The sequence below is a fragment of the Arvicola amphibius genome, chromosome 3 (genome assembly GCF_903992535.2).
Source record: "Arvicola amphibius chromosome 3, mArvAmp1.2, whole genome shotgun sequence".
In the NCBI taxonomy this organism is placed as follows: Eukaryota; Metazoa; Chordata; class Mammalia; order Rodentia; family Cricetidae; genus Arvicola; species Arvicola amphibius.
Window position 1 is genome coordinate 139231429 of NC_052049.1, and position 19496 is coordinate 139250924.

The 19496-nt window shown below is 38.4% G+C and overlaps 1 protein-coding gene across 2 annotated transcripts in view; it reads right to left on the reverse strand.

The window, feature by feature from the left end:
• Mindy2 (MINDY lysine 48 deubiquitinase 2) overlaps positions 1 to 19496 on the reverse strand; it is a 78234-nt gene that overhangs the window by 15997 nt on the left and 42741 nt on the right. For both annotated transcript variants that reach the window (XM_038324330.2, XM_042054805.1), the window contains exons 5-6: positions 13017 to 13119; positions 2023 to 2165 (exon numbers count right to left, since the gene is read on the reverse strand). In XM_038324330.2, the coding sequence (XP_038180258.1) occupies positions 2023 to 2165; positions 13017 to 13119 (246 nt within the window). The remainder of the gene's footprint in view (positions 1 to 2022; positions 2166 to 13016; positions 13120 to 19496) is intronic.

Here is a 19496-nt window from a genome sequence, read left to right on the forward strand (position 1 = left end):
CTAGGGTCTTGTGTATGCTGGGCAAGTGTTATACCACTGTCACGTTTGTGGCCTTCTCAAGGGAGTCTTTCCAGATAAAATCCTGATAAGAGCTCTCAGAACTTTTGGTATGTGTCCTTGACAGAAGCATCTTAGCAGCAAACATAAAGTCTTTAAATGTCAGGAACCCTGGCTGTTGTATCTATGGCTATGCTTGTCAGGGTTAGCTTAGCTTTGTGAATGAAGCAGTGGACCCAAGGTCTGCAGAGGACAGGTAAAACAAGATGACAGGGCAGCCACTGGGATCTGACATCGTTTTGCTTTAGATTCTTGAGGTATGTGAATGACTCTCATCTTACATCTTGCACACTCCTTGCTATGAAACAATGAGACGAAATGTACGTTTTAAAAATATGACAGTCATAGAAGAGCTGTGGCTTTGGGGTATTTCATTAGCAAACAAATCATTTTATACTATCCCATGTCACCCATTGATAAAAAAAAGCATGGATGGAAACATGAAGATATGATTTATGATGTCAGTAAGCTACCTTCATTTAGAAAATAAGCAGACGTTCACATGGGAGACAAACTGGTAACAAGACACAAAACAGAAAGAGCTCCATAAGGACAGTGTGGCCACAATAGGCAGAGGACGGTTGCCGCGGTAGTCCTCAGTCTTAGCCTCACACTCAAATCACCTGGGGAGCGCTTGAGCTACTGATGCAGGACAGTGTGCAGCATAGCGGTGGGGTGCCTGCCTACCATTTGTAAAGCACTGGGTCTAATCCTTGAGATTGCAAAAACCAAACAGAAAACAAAACCTGGTGTTCAGATTCCACCTCCTTTAGAGATTCTGATTCAATTGCATTAGTGGTAAGTTCTGGGCACTGTTTTCTCTCTCTCTCTCTCTCTCTCTCTCTCTCTCTCTCTCTCTCTCTCTCTCTTTCTTTCTTTCTTTTATTTTTTTAAAGCAATCCAGATAGACTGAGAATCACTATTTTAAGTAGAAAAGGGGTACCTTTCAGTAAGTTAGTATTGGAATGCTTCTTTAAGGATGGGTAATTTTGGGATAGGCAAGCAGAGGTGAGGAAAGCTTCCCAAATAATATGAATCAATAAGAATGGCAGTAAATGAGAACACATTAAACTCATATAGGATGAGAACTGTGGCAGAGGGGACCTGCGTTTTATCCTCTAGGATGGGTGCTAATTGAACATCTGTGCTATATTATCAACATGATAAGAACAGCATTCTGCCATAGAAGTCTAGGTTGATGATAAATACCTGAGCTAGATTAGGTGTTACCTGTAAAATCAAGAGACAGATCTAAGAGATGAATAAAAGGGATGGATTCCTAAGAGTGTGTGTGTGTGTGTGTGTGTGCAAAACCATAAACACACTGATAATTTTAACAAAAGTCAACATTGACATAAAGATAATTTGTGTATGTCTCAGGATGGGGAATCTACTTATGTAACCCAGGCTGGACTTGAACTTGCAATCCTTCTGCTCAGCCTCTTCAGTAGCTTTCATCACAGGCAAGCACCAACACATTCCAGTTTAGGCAAATCTTAATTCTAACTTCTAATATCTTTTAATGCTTAAAATAAAATCCTTCACTCATAGTCACCCCGGTTTTAGCTCCAGGTATTTTGCTTCCTCTAAGTAAGAAATAACCTAGCTAGGTATGATTGCACATGCCTATAATTCCAGTGTTCCAAAGACTGAGGCAGAAAGATCTCAAATTCAAGGCTAGTGTGAGTTACCCAGTGAAATTCTCCAAGAAAGTAGAAAAGTAAACACTTGAATGCAATAATCTGCGATAAAGAAGTTGAGACTACGTTTAAAATAAAAGCTGATCAAGGTAACATTTCAATTGCTAATTCATCCCATTCTAATGCGGTATTTAATAATAATTACCTTCACAACTTGATGGCTAAGGAATATTATGCTCAATCTTATTCTGTAGCAGGTCAAAACACATCTCTAAATCAAGCTCCTTTGATAGGGAGTAAAAAAAAATCTGTTTCTATATCCTACCTTGTGTTTTGTCATGGTGCTAAAATGGTTATTCCGAAAGAACACACAGAGCTCTCCTTCCTGAACGGTTGAAGTCAGTTCACATAATCCATGGTACGTCAGTTGAGTGGCTGTATTGTTTAGAAACTGCTCAGCTACAAAGCCTATGGAACCAATGTGTACTATGAGAAGGAGGAATTTCAAAGTCAGAAAGTTACTTTTCCTATTTACATTTGTTCCAAATGTATACAAAGGCCAATTTTCCTGTTACATAATGGCCCCCAGATTGGAGGTGCATCTTTCTAATTTCCTTATGGGAGCAGTGTCCCTGATCATTGCTGTCCTGAAGAAACAGTGATGTGAAAACTCTTTCATCCACAGGGATAGTCTTTTAGGAAAACTCTTTCACTCTTCCAGGTGGTTTACAAGAGACACAGACACAATAAACAACAGGGAAGTTACTCTACAACATTTTATAAGAGAGGTAAGCCTGCATGGTGGTGTATGTGTTCAATCTCTGTGAGTTCAAGGCCAGCCTGGTCTAAAGAGTGAGTTCCAGACCATCCAGGGCTACACAGTGAGATCCTGTTTCAAAAAACCAGAGAGAGAGAGAGAGACAGAAAGAGAGACAGAGACACACACACATGCAGAGAGTGACAGAACACACCAAGAGGTGCAGACAGTGAAGTTGAGTTTGTTTTAAGAGATACTTCAATAAGAAGCTGAAAATAACTGGGTGGGAATCTTGGCAAGCCTAGTGTAGCTGGTCAAGGCAGGTTAGGGCACTCCTTTTCCATTACTTTTTGTCAGGCACTTGGCAGGACAAAGGAGTTATAGAAAGTTACAATGCAGCACAAAAACAAGGACTTGCGTTAGGGAGAGGAGAGTTTGAGGGTTATAGCACACACTTGTGTTTATACATTGGGAAATAAGAGTTCCCCTTCATGTTATTGTTATCACCTTGTTCAGCAGAACATATTCAAGCTTTTACTATTATGTACCACATTGAAGAATGCAATGTTTGCTCAAAAGTACTCCTGGTTGCAGTATCCATGCTCATAAATGCTTCCTTGAGAAAATACAAAAAATTCACTGGAGACAGAGCACACTACCATTATGTTGGTGTGAAATTAAAAAATGAACACTAGACACATCTTTTATAGAATAGGAAATAGGCTCACAAATAGATGATTTGCCCAAACTAGCTATGACAAAGTGAACACTGGGACCATAGGAATTAATATTGGTATTAAATGTTATCAATTTAGTGAAGAGATGATTGTGAATTCCACCTGAATTACATATTGCCCCGAACCATAAGGTATAAACTTAAGAATTTAAAAATACAATATTTCCTAATTCTTTTGTTGTCTATTAAATGGTAAGTTTAATCCAATATAGGTTCAATTTGAATAGCTAATTAGATTTTTTAAACAGAAGAATAACAGCTAATAAGTAGCAAAAACAATAACCACCATAACCATAATTGATTCAGTTAAAAACCAATGGTTCCAAATATATTGGGTATACAATTCTTAGAAAAAAAGGCTATTCACACAGTTTCAAAGTCTAATGACAGATTATTGATTATACATTATTACTTATTAATTACAAAGCAAAAGGATAATTTTACAATAAAGATATATGGCCTATTTCACCTCACTCAAGTTTAAATATAATTAATAATGAATAATCTGACTCATGCACCCAATTTGATGCAATAAGAAGACTACTATAGAGGACATCATCTGGGTGGCATTCCAGCCAAAATTATATAGTCTATATCTATACATAAGAGAACAATCAGATAAATCAAAATTGGGGCTAGTCTTCACTATTTAAAAAATGTTAGTAGAGAAGACTGGAAGTAGATGAGGGCTGAGTAAAGGGAGGGGGTGGGGGGGGAAGAGAACAATGCCATAAACGCATGAAAGTATAAAAGGGGGCTTGGAGATATGGCCCAGTGGTTAAGAGTACATACTGATCTTACAAAGGACCCAAGTTTGGTTTCTAGCACCTACCTAGGATTGCTCACAACTGCCTATAACTCCAATTCCAGGGGATCTAAAGCCCCTTTCTGCTCAGTGGTCACCCCCATACATGTGGTACACACACTCACTCACACATACACAATAAGTTTTAACAAGTTTGAAAGAATAGCTTCTTGGCTAGTGGTAGAACTTTGTGTCAATGCCCTTCCTTTGTAGGGGGTGCGGAGGGTGGCAGGTTTGTCTGACTTGAGCTTGTGTCAGTCTTATGCATACTGTCACTGTCACAGTCTCTATGAGTTCATATGTGCATCTACCCTATTGTGCCTGGACAGTGCTGTTTCCTTAAAATCATCCACCACCTCTGGCTCTTCCACTCTTCCACTCCCATATAGATGTCTGAACTTTGACAGGGAGAGGATATGATAAGACATCTCTTTCAGGGCTGAATACTCTAAAGTCTCTCTCTCTCTCTGCATGTTGCCCAGTTGACGATTTGTGTTAATTACTATATGCTATAAGAAGCTTCGCTGATGTGAGTTAAGCAAGACATTGATCTATGGGTATAGCAATGTATCATTGGGAATTGTTTTATTGCTGTGTTAATTTAGCAGAATAGTAGTAGAAGGATTTTCCTGGGCCCATGACCCATATAATGTTAGGTTCTTTGCCTCATTAACAGTCTAAGGTATGGGTTTCATCTCATGGAGTGGACCTTACATCACACCAGAAAGTAGTTGGTTATTCCTACAGTAGTCATGCCACTAATTGTACCAGGCAGGTTGTTATTACAACTCACAGGGTTTGTAACTGGGTGAGACTGATGACTACTTTACTTCTCCAGTAGTGTATGTAGCACCTTCTACCACTATGAATGCTAGCCAGCAGAGGTGAAGCTTGCAGTTGAGTACCAGCTAGATTCTCTAGAGAGAGGGAAAAATCAGTTTACTTCAATGGAGTGACACTGGGTATATCCCCACACTCCAGGGCAGACTCCATACTCAGGAGTGGTTGACCAACACTTTAAAATTAAGATTTATTTATTTATTTTATGTATATAAGTATTCTATGTGAATGTATGACTTTATGCCTGAAGAGGGAATAAGATACCACTATTGATGGTTATGAGCCATCATGTGGTTATGTGCTTGCTTGGAATTGAAATCAGGACCTCTGGAAGAGCAAACAGTGCTCTAAATCACTGGGCCATCTCTCCAGTCTCTGGCTTTTCTTTTTTAAAGAGAAAGAACATGAAGTTGGGTGGATAGGGAGAGGAAAAAATCTGGAAGGAGTTTGGGATCAGGGAAGAATATGATAAAAAAATGTATGAAATTCTCAAAGAATAAAACAAAGGTTTAAAATGAGGCAGAAAAGAAAAGAAAGGAAAAGGAAAACAGGGATCTGTTCTAAATGACAGAGACTGAAGCTGTTGCAACTGCTAACTGATCCTTGGCTGGAGTGTACATTGAAAGAGATGGAAAGTTAGAGGTAATGGTTAAAAAAAAAAACCAGGAAAAGGAACACACAAATAACATCCTACGTAACACAGCAGTAACATTGCCTTGCCCAAGGTCACTGGATCATAATAGAGAAGTTACACAGAATTCTTTCTTTTAATAATGATACACTTCAGTGATGTGACACTCACAACTAACTCTAATATTATTTAGTAGGAAAAATATGTTGTCTAGGAATACAGAAAAAGGGCAAGTATTACAATGCTTGAACAACTGGTGAATTAAGAGCTTGTGAATGTTCACCAAGAGAGTCTTTAGAGTTTTGAGACTTCTCAAAATAAAAGTTGGGCAAAAATTATGGTTTTACTTCATAAGTTAGTAATGATTGCCACTACTTAATAAAGACAATATGAATGCAATTGGAAAAAAGTTTGAGCAAATGAATAAATATCCTGGAGTCAGTTTAATAAGTATGTGTTTATCCTAGAAATAGTTGTTAAGAAGTTACTTTAAAAGGGTGTGAAACTAAATGACTGTCTTTGGGTGAGTATGGCAGCTGGTACTGTGAGGGTTTTCTAATTGATTCTTATTTTTGTGTCACAAGCAATCATTATAACAACCAGATTCAGGAAGATATGGACAGTCAAAAGAGAAAACAGACAATGAACACTCTGTTCACTGTACCAATGCTGTGCTGTGCTCACAATGTCAGCACCAAAGAGAAAAGCTGCTTCTGCTGACACCAGCTATGTAACATTCTTCCCCATCAAGAAGAATGCTAGCAAAAGTATTTTTTGTATTCTGAGACTTTATGGCATATGAAATGTTTAGATTTAAAAAAGTAGTTGTCATTTAAGACTAAAGCTTCTAAGACTAGAAATAAACAAGTTTGTATACTTTATTGGTTCAAAAGGAAGATACAGTCAAAGGCTACATACAAAAAAGAACTAGACTACTTCTTGAACATGAATCAAGTTGGTCTGATCACGAACCATGTGAGGAGAAGTTGTTGGAATGTCAGTCAAAACAAGGGTGGCTCTTCCTTGTTTGTGTGAACTTTGGGGCCTTATACAAGTCATGACTGGTGTTATTTTAAACACACTACATATTGCTATTTCTTGCCACTAGAAAACTAGTCTAGCTTTCTAACTGTGATAAACTTCACACACGATTACTTCTTAGTATAAAAATCATATGGAGTGTCACTGCTATCAAATTGGCTTATCAAGGACTTTATAATAAACACGCATGGTATATGTACCTAACATTCCATTCACTGCAGAGCAGCTGATTCCTTCTTGTTTTTGCCAAGATATTCTTTCCAATTATCCATTCTATGTTCCTACACCTATCCATTATCCTAGGGAGTCAGTCTCAGAGAGGCAATAACTTACATTGTCATGTTAGGGGGAAAAAGAGAAGTGATGGAGGAATTGACTTTTCTAAATTAATTATATTTAATTAGTGTGTTACCAACTCCTACCCTTGTAGAATTGCAGCCTGGCATGGGAAGGATATTGTCAGGTTGTTTCCAGTGGCTTCTCACCCATAAACTGCCCACCCAAACTCTCTTTCATAATGTCATTCTGCTTCTTACCACTTTTTGAACCTCACTGTTCTTTTAATTATCATAGAACAGTAGAATTATATTTATTTTTATTTTTATTTTTGGTTTTTTGAGACAGGGTTTCTCTGTAGCTTTAGAGCCTGTCCTGGAACTAGCTCTTGTAGTCCAGGCTGGCCTCGAACTCACAGAGATCTTGCTGCCTTTGCCTCCCAAGTGCTGTGATTAAAGGCATGCACCACCACCACCTGGCAAGAATTATATTTTTAAAATTATTGTTATTATTAGTGTGTGTGTGTGTGTGTGTGTGTGTGTGTGTTGTGCATGCACGTTGCTAGATGCATGTGGAAGTTAGAGGCCAACTTTCAGGAATTGATTCTTTCTGCCATGGGTTCTGGGGATCAAACTCAGGTCATAAGGTTTGTTGTGGGAAGTGCCTTTACTTCCGAGCAATATTACCAACCCTAGAATAGTATGATTCTAATAGTATATTGGGTGTTGTTGATAAAGTAGACTTCATAGATAGAAATTTTTTAAAGGCTTCCTTTCAGGTATACATCTGACATTAGGAATATAGAAAGGAGTACATTTAGTGAGAAGAATTCTGCATATGGAAAGAAAAAAGATTTTCTTGTTTGTTTTGAGATGATCTCACAATGTAGCACATATTGGCTTGGGACTCACTAAGTAGCTACACTGCTCAGGCTGGATTCAAACTCAAGGCAGTCTTCCTATCTCAGATTCTAAAGCACTGGGATTAGTGGAAGCATGAGACACTATAACTGGTAGAAAACATTTTTGTGATGGTTTTATTGCTTGTTTCCTTCCTAAAATTTAAATATTTTGACTTAAATTGTAATAAAACAGGTATCACTCAATCAATTATCAATGCTCCTATATGTTCCTATTATTTTTTTCAAGTAAAAGACAGGTATAAACTTTTATTACTTGCATTTTTGCATAAATATATTAAACTCCTGGATAATTAACACAATTAGTAGGACTCTTAGTTAATATGAGATTTATGCATACATCTTTTTATATGATCTCTTGCAGTTTTTGATGTGGGATTTCCCTCTGTATTCTGTGATTACCATTGGTTAATAAAGGAACTGCTTTGGGCCTATAGTAGAGCTATAGAGGAACAGAACTAGGCAGGGAAAACTAAACTAAATGCTGGGAAAAAGAAGGGCAGAGTTAGAGAGAAGCTATGGATCTGGTGCCGGAGACAGATGCACTGAAACTTTGCTGGTAGGCCACGACCTTTTGGTGATTAATGGAGATGGGTTAAATTAAGATATAAGAGTTAGACAATAAGAAGTTAGAGCTAATGGGTCAAGCAGTGACTTAAATAATATAGTTCCTGTGTTATTATTTGGGGGTTAAGTGGCTGGAAACTAACTAGCGGTGTCCTCCAACAAATTGGCACTAAAATCCACTTACAACCTGAGAGAGTTTGGTAAAAAATTCTAGACACTAAAAACAAAGTTTAGCCGCATTTTTTTTTTTTCTGAATAGGCTGTGCTTGCTGACAGCACACTGTGCTCCTTTAAGAGAGGTTTTCCTGATTCAGCAGTAGAAAAAAAAAGGTTTTCGGGGGAGCCTGAACTCTGCCCAGGAAGTGAGCCTTGGCTCCTGTGTAGATCCTAGAGGGTCAACCCAACAGAAGGCATTTTGTTCAGCTTTTTTTTTCTTTTTTCTGCCTTTACCAGTGAAAATTACACAGAATCAAAGAAATAACTTAATTCATTCTCTCTCTCTCTCTCTCTCTCTCTCTCTCTCTCTCTCTCTCTCTCTCTCCTCTCTCTCTCTGTCTCATTGTTTAAAAGAAAGTCTTAGAGCCGGGCGGTGGTGGCGCACGCCTTTAATCCCAGCACTCGGGAGGCAGAGGCAGGCGGATCTCTGTGAGTTCGAGGCCAGCCTGGTCTACAAGAGCTAGTTCCAGGACAGGCTCTAAAAAAGCTGCAGAGAAACCCTGTCTTGAAAAACCAAAAAAAAAAAAAAAGAAAAAAAAAGAAAAAGAAAGTCTTAGAATAACATTTAATAAATATATGTAACAAAACATAAGTACAAAAAAAGGCCTTGGTTTTGAAATGCCAGCTTTCTGGGCCTTGCTGCTAGTGCGACCTCTGGCTCTTTCAGGAGTCTGAGCATTTAAATGTGGTTTGTAAGCAGCATATTACAAACTGCTTAATGGCTGGACATAGAGCCGCTACATACTTGGAACTGGGGCAATGTGTACAGCTTGCAGAGGTAGTGAACGAACTTCCACCATGTTGAACTGTTCAGAGCAAGAAGTCAGAGACATATATACCCTAGTAATGCCTCAGCTTAAGTTTTTAAGAAGTGCTTAGCATTTTAAGAAGGGCTCCTAGACAGTAAATAATTACAGATATACAATAAAGACAAATTCACATGGAAAGGACCTCTAAATGGGTTACAGTGTTGGATAAATGTATGTAGGCTTGGGAGAGAGAAGAAAAGTATAGAGAGTTATAAAAGGGAGTAAATGGTTTATAAAAAATATAAAACAAAGTCTTTAAAGAAACAGTACAGACAGTCATAGGTAAAAGGAGTAAAGAAATTTAGTCAAGTAAAGATGAAGAATACACAGAGAGTCTGGATTATGTATATTATTGTGTTTTTGGATTTTTTGACTGTAAAGGAACTAAGTAGAGAGAGACATTTCATTGTATGGGCTGCTAAGCTAAACCAGCATATATGTTCTAAAGGTATCATGACTTCCAAATTTGGGTCTAAGGATATGTTGCTTCGGAAAAGAGGTTCTTCTTTTATTTCTACAGAGGATAAGAACCTGTGGATTGCTTCTAGACTAATGTTGTTTGATGGACCAAGATCCCCTGAAAGGTCGCCTTGAACACTCCTCAAAAAATTACTTTGCCCAATAAACAGCAGGAAGCAGTTTGGAGAAGAAGTATGCACATATTCCCAAATATTGTCTATAAATGTTTGTTTACATTTAAAGGGGGATATGTTGTAGAGATTTGCATTGGTATGGATCTTGGTTTATTGATAAACATTTAAGGTCAATTTTGTTATACTGTATATATGTATTTCTGATCTTGATTAAGGTATTGTGTTTGTGGAGCTACTTTAGAAATGTAATGTATAATTAAGAAATATAGGTTAATAGAAAATCATCTATAATAGTCAAGCTTGTAGTCATGTTACTTAGATTTTCTAGATGTACAGAGATATATTTCAGGTGGCTAGGCATTCTTCAAACCTTTCAAAGACTACAGGATATAACATTTAAAAATGTTTAGGAATTTAGGACTTTTCATGACAGTGAGACACATTTGCTCCTGACAGCACAAAGCTACTTCAGGAGGAAGAGGGGCACTGAAGAGGCTTCTCATGGAGTCTGTTAGCCACTTGGGCAAGAAATTGCTCTTGCTTAGGCTGCTTCATAACTGAACATGCAGGACCTGCAGAGAAATGACTGCTGAACTTACCTAAAGGTAAGACTGTCCTTCAGGGTTCCTGCTTCATGAAAGAGTCAGCTAGATATTCTGCAGGATACAGACGAAAGTGACTGACAAACTGCCAATATAGGTAGAACTGTCTTTGAAATTTTCTGCTTCATGGAAAAGTCTACTGGATATTATGGGCCTGTAGGCCTGAAGATGGATGCCTCAATGGTACAGAAGAACTTTGGGTGACTGTCCAGGCAGTGAGATGTCTCTGCTAGTTTTAGAGTATTAGTAGCTGCTTACAATGTACTTCCTGTTTACTTAGGTAATATTATATTCTTCTGGAGTTTTTGATGGAGTTGAAGAATTTATATAGTTTTCCTTAGTTATGATAAAAGATAAAGAAGATATAAATATTGTAATTGTAATTTTTGCTTGATATATGCTTTGTTATATGTAATTTTACTATGTTAAAGTTGAAACCTTCCTTTTTATTTAAACAGAAAAGGGGAGGTGATGTGGGATTTCCCTCTGTATTCTGTGATTACCATTGGTTAATAAAGGAACTGCTTTGGGCCTATAGCAGATCTATAAGGGAACAGAGTTTGGTTTGGAAAGCCAAACTGAATGCTGGGAAAAAGGGCGGAGTCAGAGAGAAGCCATGGATCTGCTGCCAGAGACAGATGCACTGAAACTTTGTTGGTAGGCCACAACCTCGTGGTGATGCACAGATTAATGAAGATGGGTTAAATTAATATATAAGAGTTAGCCATAAGAAGTTAGAGCTACTAGAAACTACAGGGAAACCCTGTCTCGAAAAACCAAAAAAAAAAAAGAAGAAGTTAGAGCTAATGGGCCAAGCAGTGATTTAAGTAATATAGTTTCTGTGTGATTATTTCAGGGTTAAGCAGCTGGGAACTAACTAGCAGCCTCCTCCAACAATTTTTTTTGTTCTTTGGTATGTGTGATGTTCCTGTGGATGATCAGAGGTTGGTTTAGAGTGTCTTTCTCAGTTGCCATCCACTTGTGTCTGAGACAAGGTCCTCAGCAATTTAGCTAGGCTGGCTCCTAGGATGCTCCTGTCTACAAAGTACTTAGTTTTTATGTGGGATGCAGGAAATCCAACATAGGTCTTACACTGTGGGATGTCTTTCTGTATGCTGTGATTATGTGTTGCTCTCATTGGTTGATAAATAAAGCTGATTTGGCATATGGCAAGACAGGATAGAGCCAGGCAGGAAACCCAAGCAGAGATAGAGGAGAAGAAGGACAGAATCTGGGAGATGCCAGTCAGTCGCGGAGGAAGCAAGACATGTAGAAAATTAGGTATCAAGCTATGAACCACATAGCAAAGCATAGAAAAAAATAATGGGTTAATTTACACATAAGAGCTAACTAGTAAAAAGCCTGAGTCATTGGCCAAACATAATTAATAAGTCTCTGAGAGGTTATATCTGAATGGTGGGCAGGAGAGAAACACCTATTTACAGTTTACACAAGAGGAATTTTACCAACTGAGTCATCTCCCTAGCCTAGTCCATTCTTTTGTTTGTTTGCTTTAGAGACAGGATTTCTCTGTCTAGACCTGGTTGTACTGGAACTTGCACTGTAGACCAGGCTGGCCTCAAACTCACAGAGGTCCTTCTGCCTCTGCTTCCTGAATGTTGGTATTAAAGGCATGTGCTATCTTGCCCAGCTCCTAGCTTATTATATATCCTTATACTCACTAGCTTTAATTTATAAAAATGCGTTAACTATAATCTTTATTGTGCTGCATTTTGAAGAACTGTGTCTGAGTGAGAGTGGGGAACTCATCCCCTGCCCCTGCTTATTTTGATTTTCCCTTCTTTTCTTTTTCCATGCTAAGGAAGGAGAACTTCAGCTTCAGTATGTTCTTGTATGAAACAATGGAGTGAATGGTGGTAAAGGTTTATTGAAATGGCTTCTAACCTGAGAGCATTCTGGTTTTACTCATTATTAATTGGAGCACATCTGAACAATGTATCTTTTAAAGAAGGGTATATGTAGATTTATTGAGGAAAAGTGGTAAAGAACTCTTGTGAGTGGGAGGGGCTTCAAAGGAGGAAAACCCTGGAAAAATATTGACCTGTCTCTATGACAGTGAATTTAGTAATTTCAGTCAGTTACTCATGTTTCAGAATGAGGCTTTCATACTGAACTGTATTGAGACACTATGGGAAATACATATAAGCTCTTTAGATGAGGGTTCAGGGACAGTAACACAATCTACTCAGTAAGCACAAGTAGTAATCGTTGGACATCTGATCTCACCAAAGCCGCAAGTAATCCAAAGCCTGGTCTTAGCAATCTGCCCTGATTTTACAGTCAGCTGAAGATGGCTTGAGAAGGATCCTTTCCTGCATGTCTACAAATACTTCTCTTAATTCCTACAAGAGCCACCACTTATATTTTTAGAATTTCTATCTAAGAAATTTACAATAATGAAAATGTTATAAAGAAATAATTATTTTGTTTACTTATAGAAGATAAATGTAAACTCAATGTATTTCAAGACAAGTTATTTTACCAGGTATCATCATCTCTCACCCACCTTCACTAACCAACTGGCTGTTGTCCGACTGCTTACAGGAGATGATCTTCTCCACCAGCTGGTTGTAGCTGCAGTTGCCAACAGCTTTTACAATGTCATCAGTCTGGAAAACAAATGACTGTCTTACTAGCCCTGGCAAGATTAGAAACAGTAATGAAAACAATCCCATTACTCTGTAAGCCTGTGTTCTAATACAACCCTGAATAGAAATGCTTAGGAGAACTCCAGTTCAGAAGCCAGAACCCAGCAGTTTCTGTTTACAGCTCAGTCTAACACATTATGAAAACTATAGCATAGTTATATTTGAACTGTGCAAAAATGATAGTTATTACATGCAACTGTAAAGACTTTTAAGATACATTTAAGGAACTATAATACATGAAGTATTCAGGAGGAAAAATGAGAAAATTCGGGGGATAGATGATTCAGCAGTTAAGAAGCACTGCCTCCTTTTCCAGAGGACCTGGGTTCCTTTTCCAGCACCCTCATAGGTGCTCACAACTGTCCAGTTCCAGAAGCTAACACCCTCTCCTGGTCTCCACAAGCACTGCATACATGTGATACACAGATGTATAGGCAGATAAAAATATTCATACACATAAAACAGAAACAAAAAGAAAAACTCAGTGTTCAGATAACACAGATGTTTTCAAACAATGTGGTGGCACATGCCTGTGACCTTGATGCTGAGCCTGGCCTCACCTGTGACACTTTCACACTCATTTTTTGGGTTTTTTTTTTTTTTTTAGATCTCAGGCTGTCCACAAACTCAGAAACTCAGAATGCCCATGCCATCTGTCCATCACTTTTATCAATTTTGAGTCATTTCTTGTTCCTTACAGTATTTCTATGTTATTATATTTTATGTATATATCTTATCAACAGCAAAACACAAATGTATTTTAATCCAGTCCAAGTTACAGTCTTTTTAAGTATTTGCTATGACCAGCCTTAGTAACAAAGCAAGACTTGCCACAGAATTAAAAACAGAAATTGTTAATTATTTTCGTCTTTAACAATTAACTCTAGGTCCTTGGAAACTTTAATTTCATTAATTCTTCTTACTTCTGTTATTATTTCTGCAAACCTTAAAAGTTTTAAGTACCCAAAAGATCATGCTATTTGGTAACCATCAGTCACATAGATTTATCTATATTATATGCAATATATCTAGTTTTTCTTTACATGTGGGATGTATTTACTTCTTGTCCAAATATTTATATTTATACTAATAAAGGCCTAGCAATCGCAAATCACTAAAATGTAATTTGAAAAAAACTTTGCTTCATTCTTGAAAAATTACTTCACATGGAAAGAATTGAGTTAGCTTTTGTCCTTTAGTTCACTGATGCCATCCCATTATTATCTAGCCTTCACCTTTGCTCTCAAGAGGCTAGTTAGAGGGTATAGTGGCCTGTATCTGTAACCTTAGTGCTTGGGCAGTGGAGGCTGGTGGATCAGGAGTTCAAGTTGATTCCTCTGTTACATAGTGAGTTTGAGGCCAGAATAGGATGCTTGAGACCCTAGCTCAAAAGAAAACAAACAAATAAACAAACAAATGATTAGTTACCAATTAATTCTTTGGAAATATCTTCTCAATGACTGAATTCTAGTGTCCATTATCCAGATGACTATAGATATTTATTTTCAAGATAGTTTTCTCTTGAGACAAAGTCTTTCTATGCAGCCCTAGCTGTCCTTGTACTTGCTCTATAAAACCATGATAGTCTCAGATTCAGAGAGATCTGTCTGCCTCTGCCTCCCAAATACAAAAGGTATTACTGTACCCAAGCAAGGTAGCTATTTATAGACTACAGAATTAAAATTCAAAGAAACATCTAGTTCTGAAAGTTTGTTTTGTTTTTTGTTTGTTTGTTTTTGTTTTGTTCTTTTCTAAGACAAGGTTTCTCTGTGTAGCCTTGGCCATCCTGAACTCACACTGTATACCAGGCTGGCCTCAAACTCACAGAGATCCCCCTGCCTCTGTCTCCCAAGTACTAGGATTAAAGGCATGGATTCAGACCACCGCCCAGTCTGAAAGGTTTTTTAAAGCTTTTGTATTTTCTTGTTCTCTTCTGATAAACATGATTTGTTAGAAAGCAAGGGAGGGAAACAGATCTAAAGCACTGAGGCTTCTCTTGGGAACCTCTGCCTAGACCAGAAGCACCCGATGAGCCATCTCTATACTACACTGAAGTTCATTTTTTTTCCTGTAAGTATATTATTCAACCATACCAAATAACTTATAGCTATACACACAAACAGGTGATCTGAGTTTAGTTTTTAAGAACTCAGTCTAATGTTCCTCAGGCTGTCGTGTGACTTAGAAGAAGTGAAAGTACCTGGTATTGCTAACTGCCAAGTTACACCCAGGATGTAAAATGCCTGACAAGTTGACTTTTAGTGATATCCTCAGTGATAGAGTGCCAATCAAAACACAGATGTCCTGGTTAAAGTGAACTACCCTTTTATTGCCCAGAATACCAATTGCTTTCAGGAACAGACAGGGATGGAGGATATAGGCAACCCTCTGCCATGATGTTCTCTTTCTCTATAGCTAATGCAGGCACAATGCACTTCATCAGTTAGTATTTATTAAGCACCTACTATTGACATAAACTATTCTAAACAAAGAGCCATAAGACCCCATAAAATAAGCATTTCTTGGGAAATGGCAGTCAGTCAGATAAATGAATAGATAATAATTATAGTTTAATGACAAAGATAAAAACATAGTAAAAGGAGAGAAAATGGCTGAGAAGAGGTAGAGTAATAATTTTAGGGAAGGCCTCTCTTACAAGATAATATTTGAAAAGAACTTTTAAAATACAAAGAACCAAGACTGTGAAGACCTGGGAGAACAAGGTGCTGGAAGACTAGCAGTCCACAGATAATAGTCCAGTCAGTACAGAACGGAGCTGGGCGAAGAGCGCAGACTTGCCTGGCACGCACAGGGCTCTGGGTGCCATGCCAGGCCCTGCAGCAACATCAGCAGCTCTGAGAGGGATGAGCTGACCTGCTTAGCTAACAGAAAAACACCAAGTGTCACTGGAGTAGAGGAGAATGTCAGAGAAAGGCAGGAAGTGGTGTTAGGGAGAGTCTAGAGCATAAAAACCTGGATTAAGCTGAGGCACAATTGCTGTGGATTCAAGGCCAGCCTGGACTACATAGGGAATCCCAGGTCAAACTGGGCTATCATACAGGACACTCTGTCATAAAGATTAAACAAAACAAACAAACCAACCAAAAATTCAACAAATACCCATCATGATTTCACCTTATTGCAACTATACTAGAGATTAAAGAAAATAAAAAAAGATTACTTTGCCAGTGAATATCAAGTCAGTTCAGTAGGTCTTGAATGATCTTTGCAGCAAATAACAGGGCGATGGGATACTGACAGGTAAAAGAATAAGGTTGGGCCCTTTCCAGACACAGAAAAACTAATTCAAAATGGATCACATTCCTAAACATAAACACTAAAACATATGAGTTCACATTTGTGACTTTTGGTTAGGTGACCACACAGAAGACAAAATTAAAAATAGATAAATTGAGTCTCATCAAAATTATATATCCTATCACTCAGGAGGTAAATTTAAGGTAGAGATCTGTGAGAACAAGAGTCTACACGCATATGCACATAAATAAAGAAGTAACAAAGATCACATATTACATGTTTTCATTGACATGAAGTGTCCAGGATAGCCGAATCTTTACAGACAAAGCAGGCTGGAAAGGTTACAAAGACTAGAGGCTGATGGCTAATAAGTAATGAGTTTCTTTTCTTTTCTTTCTTTTTTCTTTTTATTTTTTATATTAAAATATTTATTTATTGTAGCATTTCTTTTTTTATGGTTTATTTTTTTATATTTAAAAATTTCCATCTCCTCCCCTCCTCCTCTCCCTTCCCTCCCTCCCTCTCCAGGCCAAGGAGCCATCAGGGTTCCCTACTCTATGTTTAGACCAAGGTCCTCCCAACTCCCCCCAGGTCCAGGAAGGTGAGGAAGGGTGGATATGGGAGCAGGGAAGCATATATCTTAATTAAGGGAGCCATCTGAGGGTTGTCAAGAGACTTGACTCTAGAGGGGTTCCCGGGTTTCCAGGGAGACGCCCCCAGCTAGTTCCTTGGGCAGCTGAGGAGAGGGAGCCCGAAAAGGCCAGTTTCTATAGCCATACTGATGAATTTCTTGCATATCACCATAGAACCTCCACCTGGCTATAGATGAAGAAAATGACTGAGCCCCACATTGGAGCACTGGACTGAGCGCCCAAGGTCCTGATGAGGAGCAGAAGGAGGGAGAACATGAGAAAGAAAGTCAGGACCGTGAGGGGTGCGTTCATCCATGGAGACGGTGGGACAGAACTAACGGAGATCACCAACTCCAGTTGGAATGGGACTGATGGAACATGAGACCAAACCGGTCTCTCTGAATGTGGCCGATGGTGGGGGCTGACTGAGAAGCCAAGGACAATGGCGCTGGGCTTTGATTCTTCTGCATGGACGGGCTCTGTGGGAGCCTTCTCAGCTTGGTTGATCACCTTTCTTTTTTTAAAAGACTTTATTTATTTAGTTTTTTGAAGACAGGGTTTCTCTATGTAGCTTTGGCTGTCCTGGAACCAGCCTTGTAGACCAGGCTGGCCTCAAACTCAGAGATCCTCCTGCCTCTGCCTCCTAAGAGCTACGATTAAAGTTGGGTGCCTCCACCACCCCTCTGAGTTTCTTTTGAAGATAATAAAACTATTCAAAAACTGATTGAGGTAATAGTTATGCATGAAATGTGCCAGTGCAAGGGAATATTCATATTCAACAACTCAAGTTTACAAAATTAACTCAAAATGTGTCATAGACTTAAGCACAAAAATAAAACCAGAATACATTTAGCAAAGAAAAGCAACAGCAGAAAACAATCAATATTTAGAGCTAGAAAGAGTTGTTGGACTTAACAGAGAAAAAAAAAATCAATAAACTAGGTTTCACCAAATCAAAAAACTGGAGTGACAGCTCAGTGGTTAAGAATACATACTGTTCTTCCAGAGGACCTGAGTTTGATTCCCAGCACCTACGTCATGTGACTAAAACCACCAATAATTAAAGCTCCAGGGAGCCCATACCCTCTTCTGTCCTCTCTAAGTACCTGCACAAATGTGGTACATGTATGTACACTCATACACAGACACATAAATATTAAAATTAAAAAAAACTTGAAGCCAGATGTGGTAAAACACACTTGCAACCTGGCACTCAGGAGGCAAAGCAAGAAAATTTCAAATTCTATGCCAGCTCTGGTTATATGTAGAGACCATATTTCAAAAGACCAAAAACTCCAATATAATTGGAAAATTGGAGGGGAACAAAGGGAGGGATAAAAAAAGAGAGATTTTATTGAAAAAAGAAATACAGCAAATAAACATGGGAAAATATGTTAACATGGTTAAAGATACAAACTTAAAAAGAAAATCCAGGCATGAGAAATAAATAGAAAAAAAGAAAGAAAGAAAATCCAGGCATGAGGCTAGGAGATGATTCAGTCAGTACTGCCATCTAAGGATGAGGACCTGACTTTAATCTTCAACACTTATGCAAAAAATCAAGCATGGTGGTACATGCCTAAAATCCTAGCACCGGGAAGGCAGACAGGTAGAGTTCTGTGAATTCCAGGCTAGCCTGGTTTATATAGTGAGACTCTATCTCAGGAAAAAACCCCAGCAACAATAAACTAAAACAACTTTATACATAGAAAGAAGCTGTTTCTTCCTTTGGTTCTTCCAAGATCATCTCTGCAGTTGATTCTAAAGGCTGCCTCTTTATTTGAATAATGCATGATAATAATGGACACTAGAGAGCAGGGGTGGGGGGCGGGCATAAGAGGTCTTCCTGTCTATCTCTGCTGTTAGGCACATCTGCCAGAAACTGTATTCCCTTCTAGAAGGTCCTCTCATGCTTGAGCAAGTGGTGTTGCTGGGTTTTAACCACTGTGTCTTCAGAGTTAAGGGGAAATGGTTCCTGGCTGCTGACAGCTCTAAGATACTTCACTATTCCTTGGTTGTTTCATTTACCTTCACCCACACCTTTCTAACTAAGCTCTTCTTAACACTTTGTTTGGTTATACTGGGGTGTATCCTGTACTTCAAGTCAAGGCCCTGGTGTACTTGGCAAGAGGCAGAAACTGGAATGTAGATTATTAAATGCCAGTAGATTGTAGACTATTATTTTAAGATATGTTGTTACATTTGTTTATGCTGTGGAACATTTTGCTTAATGATTTAAAGATGTATTGTATTCTTTTATGTTGCATTTGTTTAACTCTGTGAAATTGTGTTTCTTTGCCTGTCTAAAACACCTGATCTAAAAAGAACTGAACTGCTGATAGCTAAGCAGGAGAAAAGATAAGAGGGGCTGGCAGGCAGAGAGAATAAATAGAAGAAGAAAAAGAGCAAACAGGAGGAAGGGATGAGAAAAGAAGGAGAAGGACATCA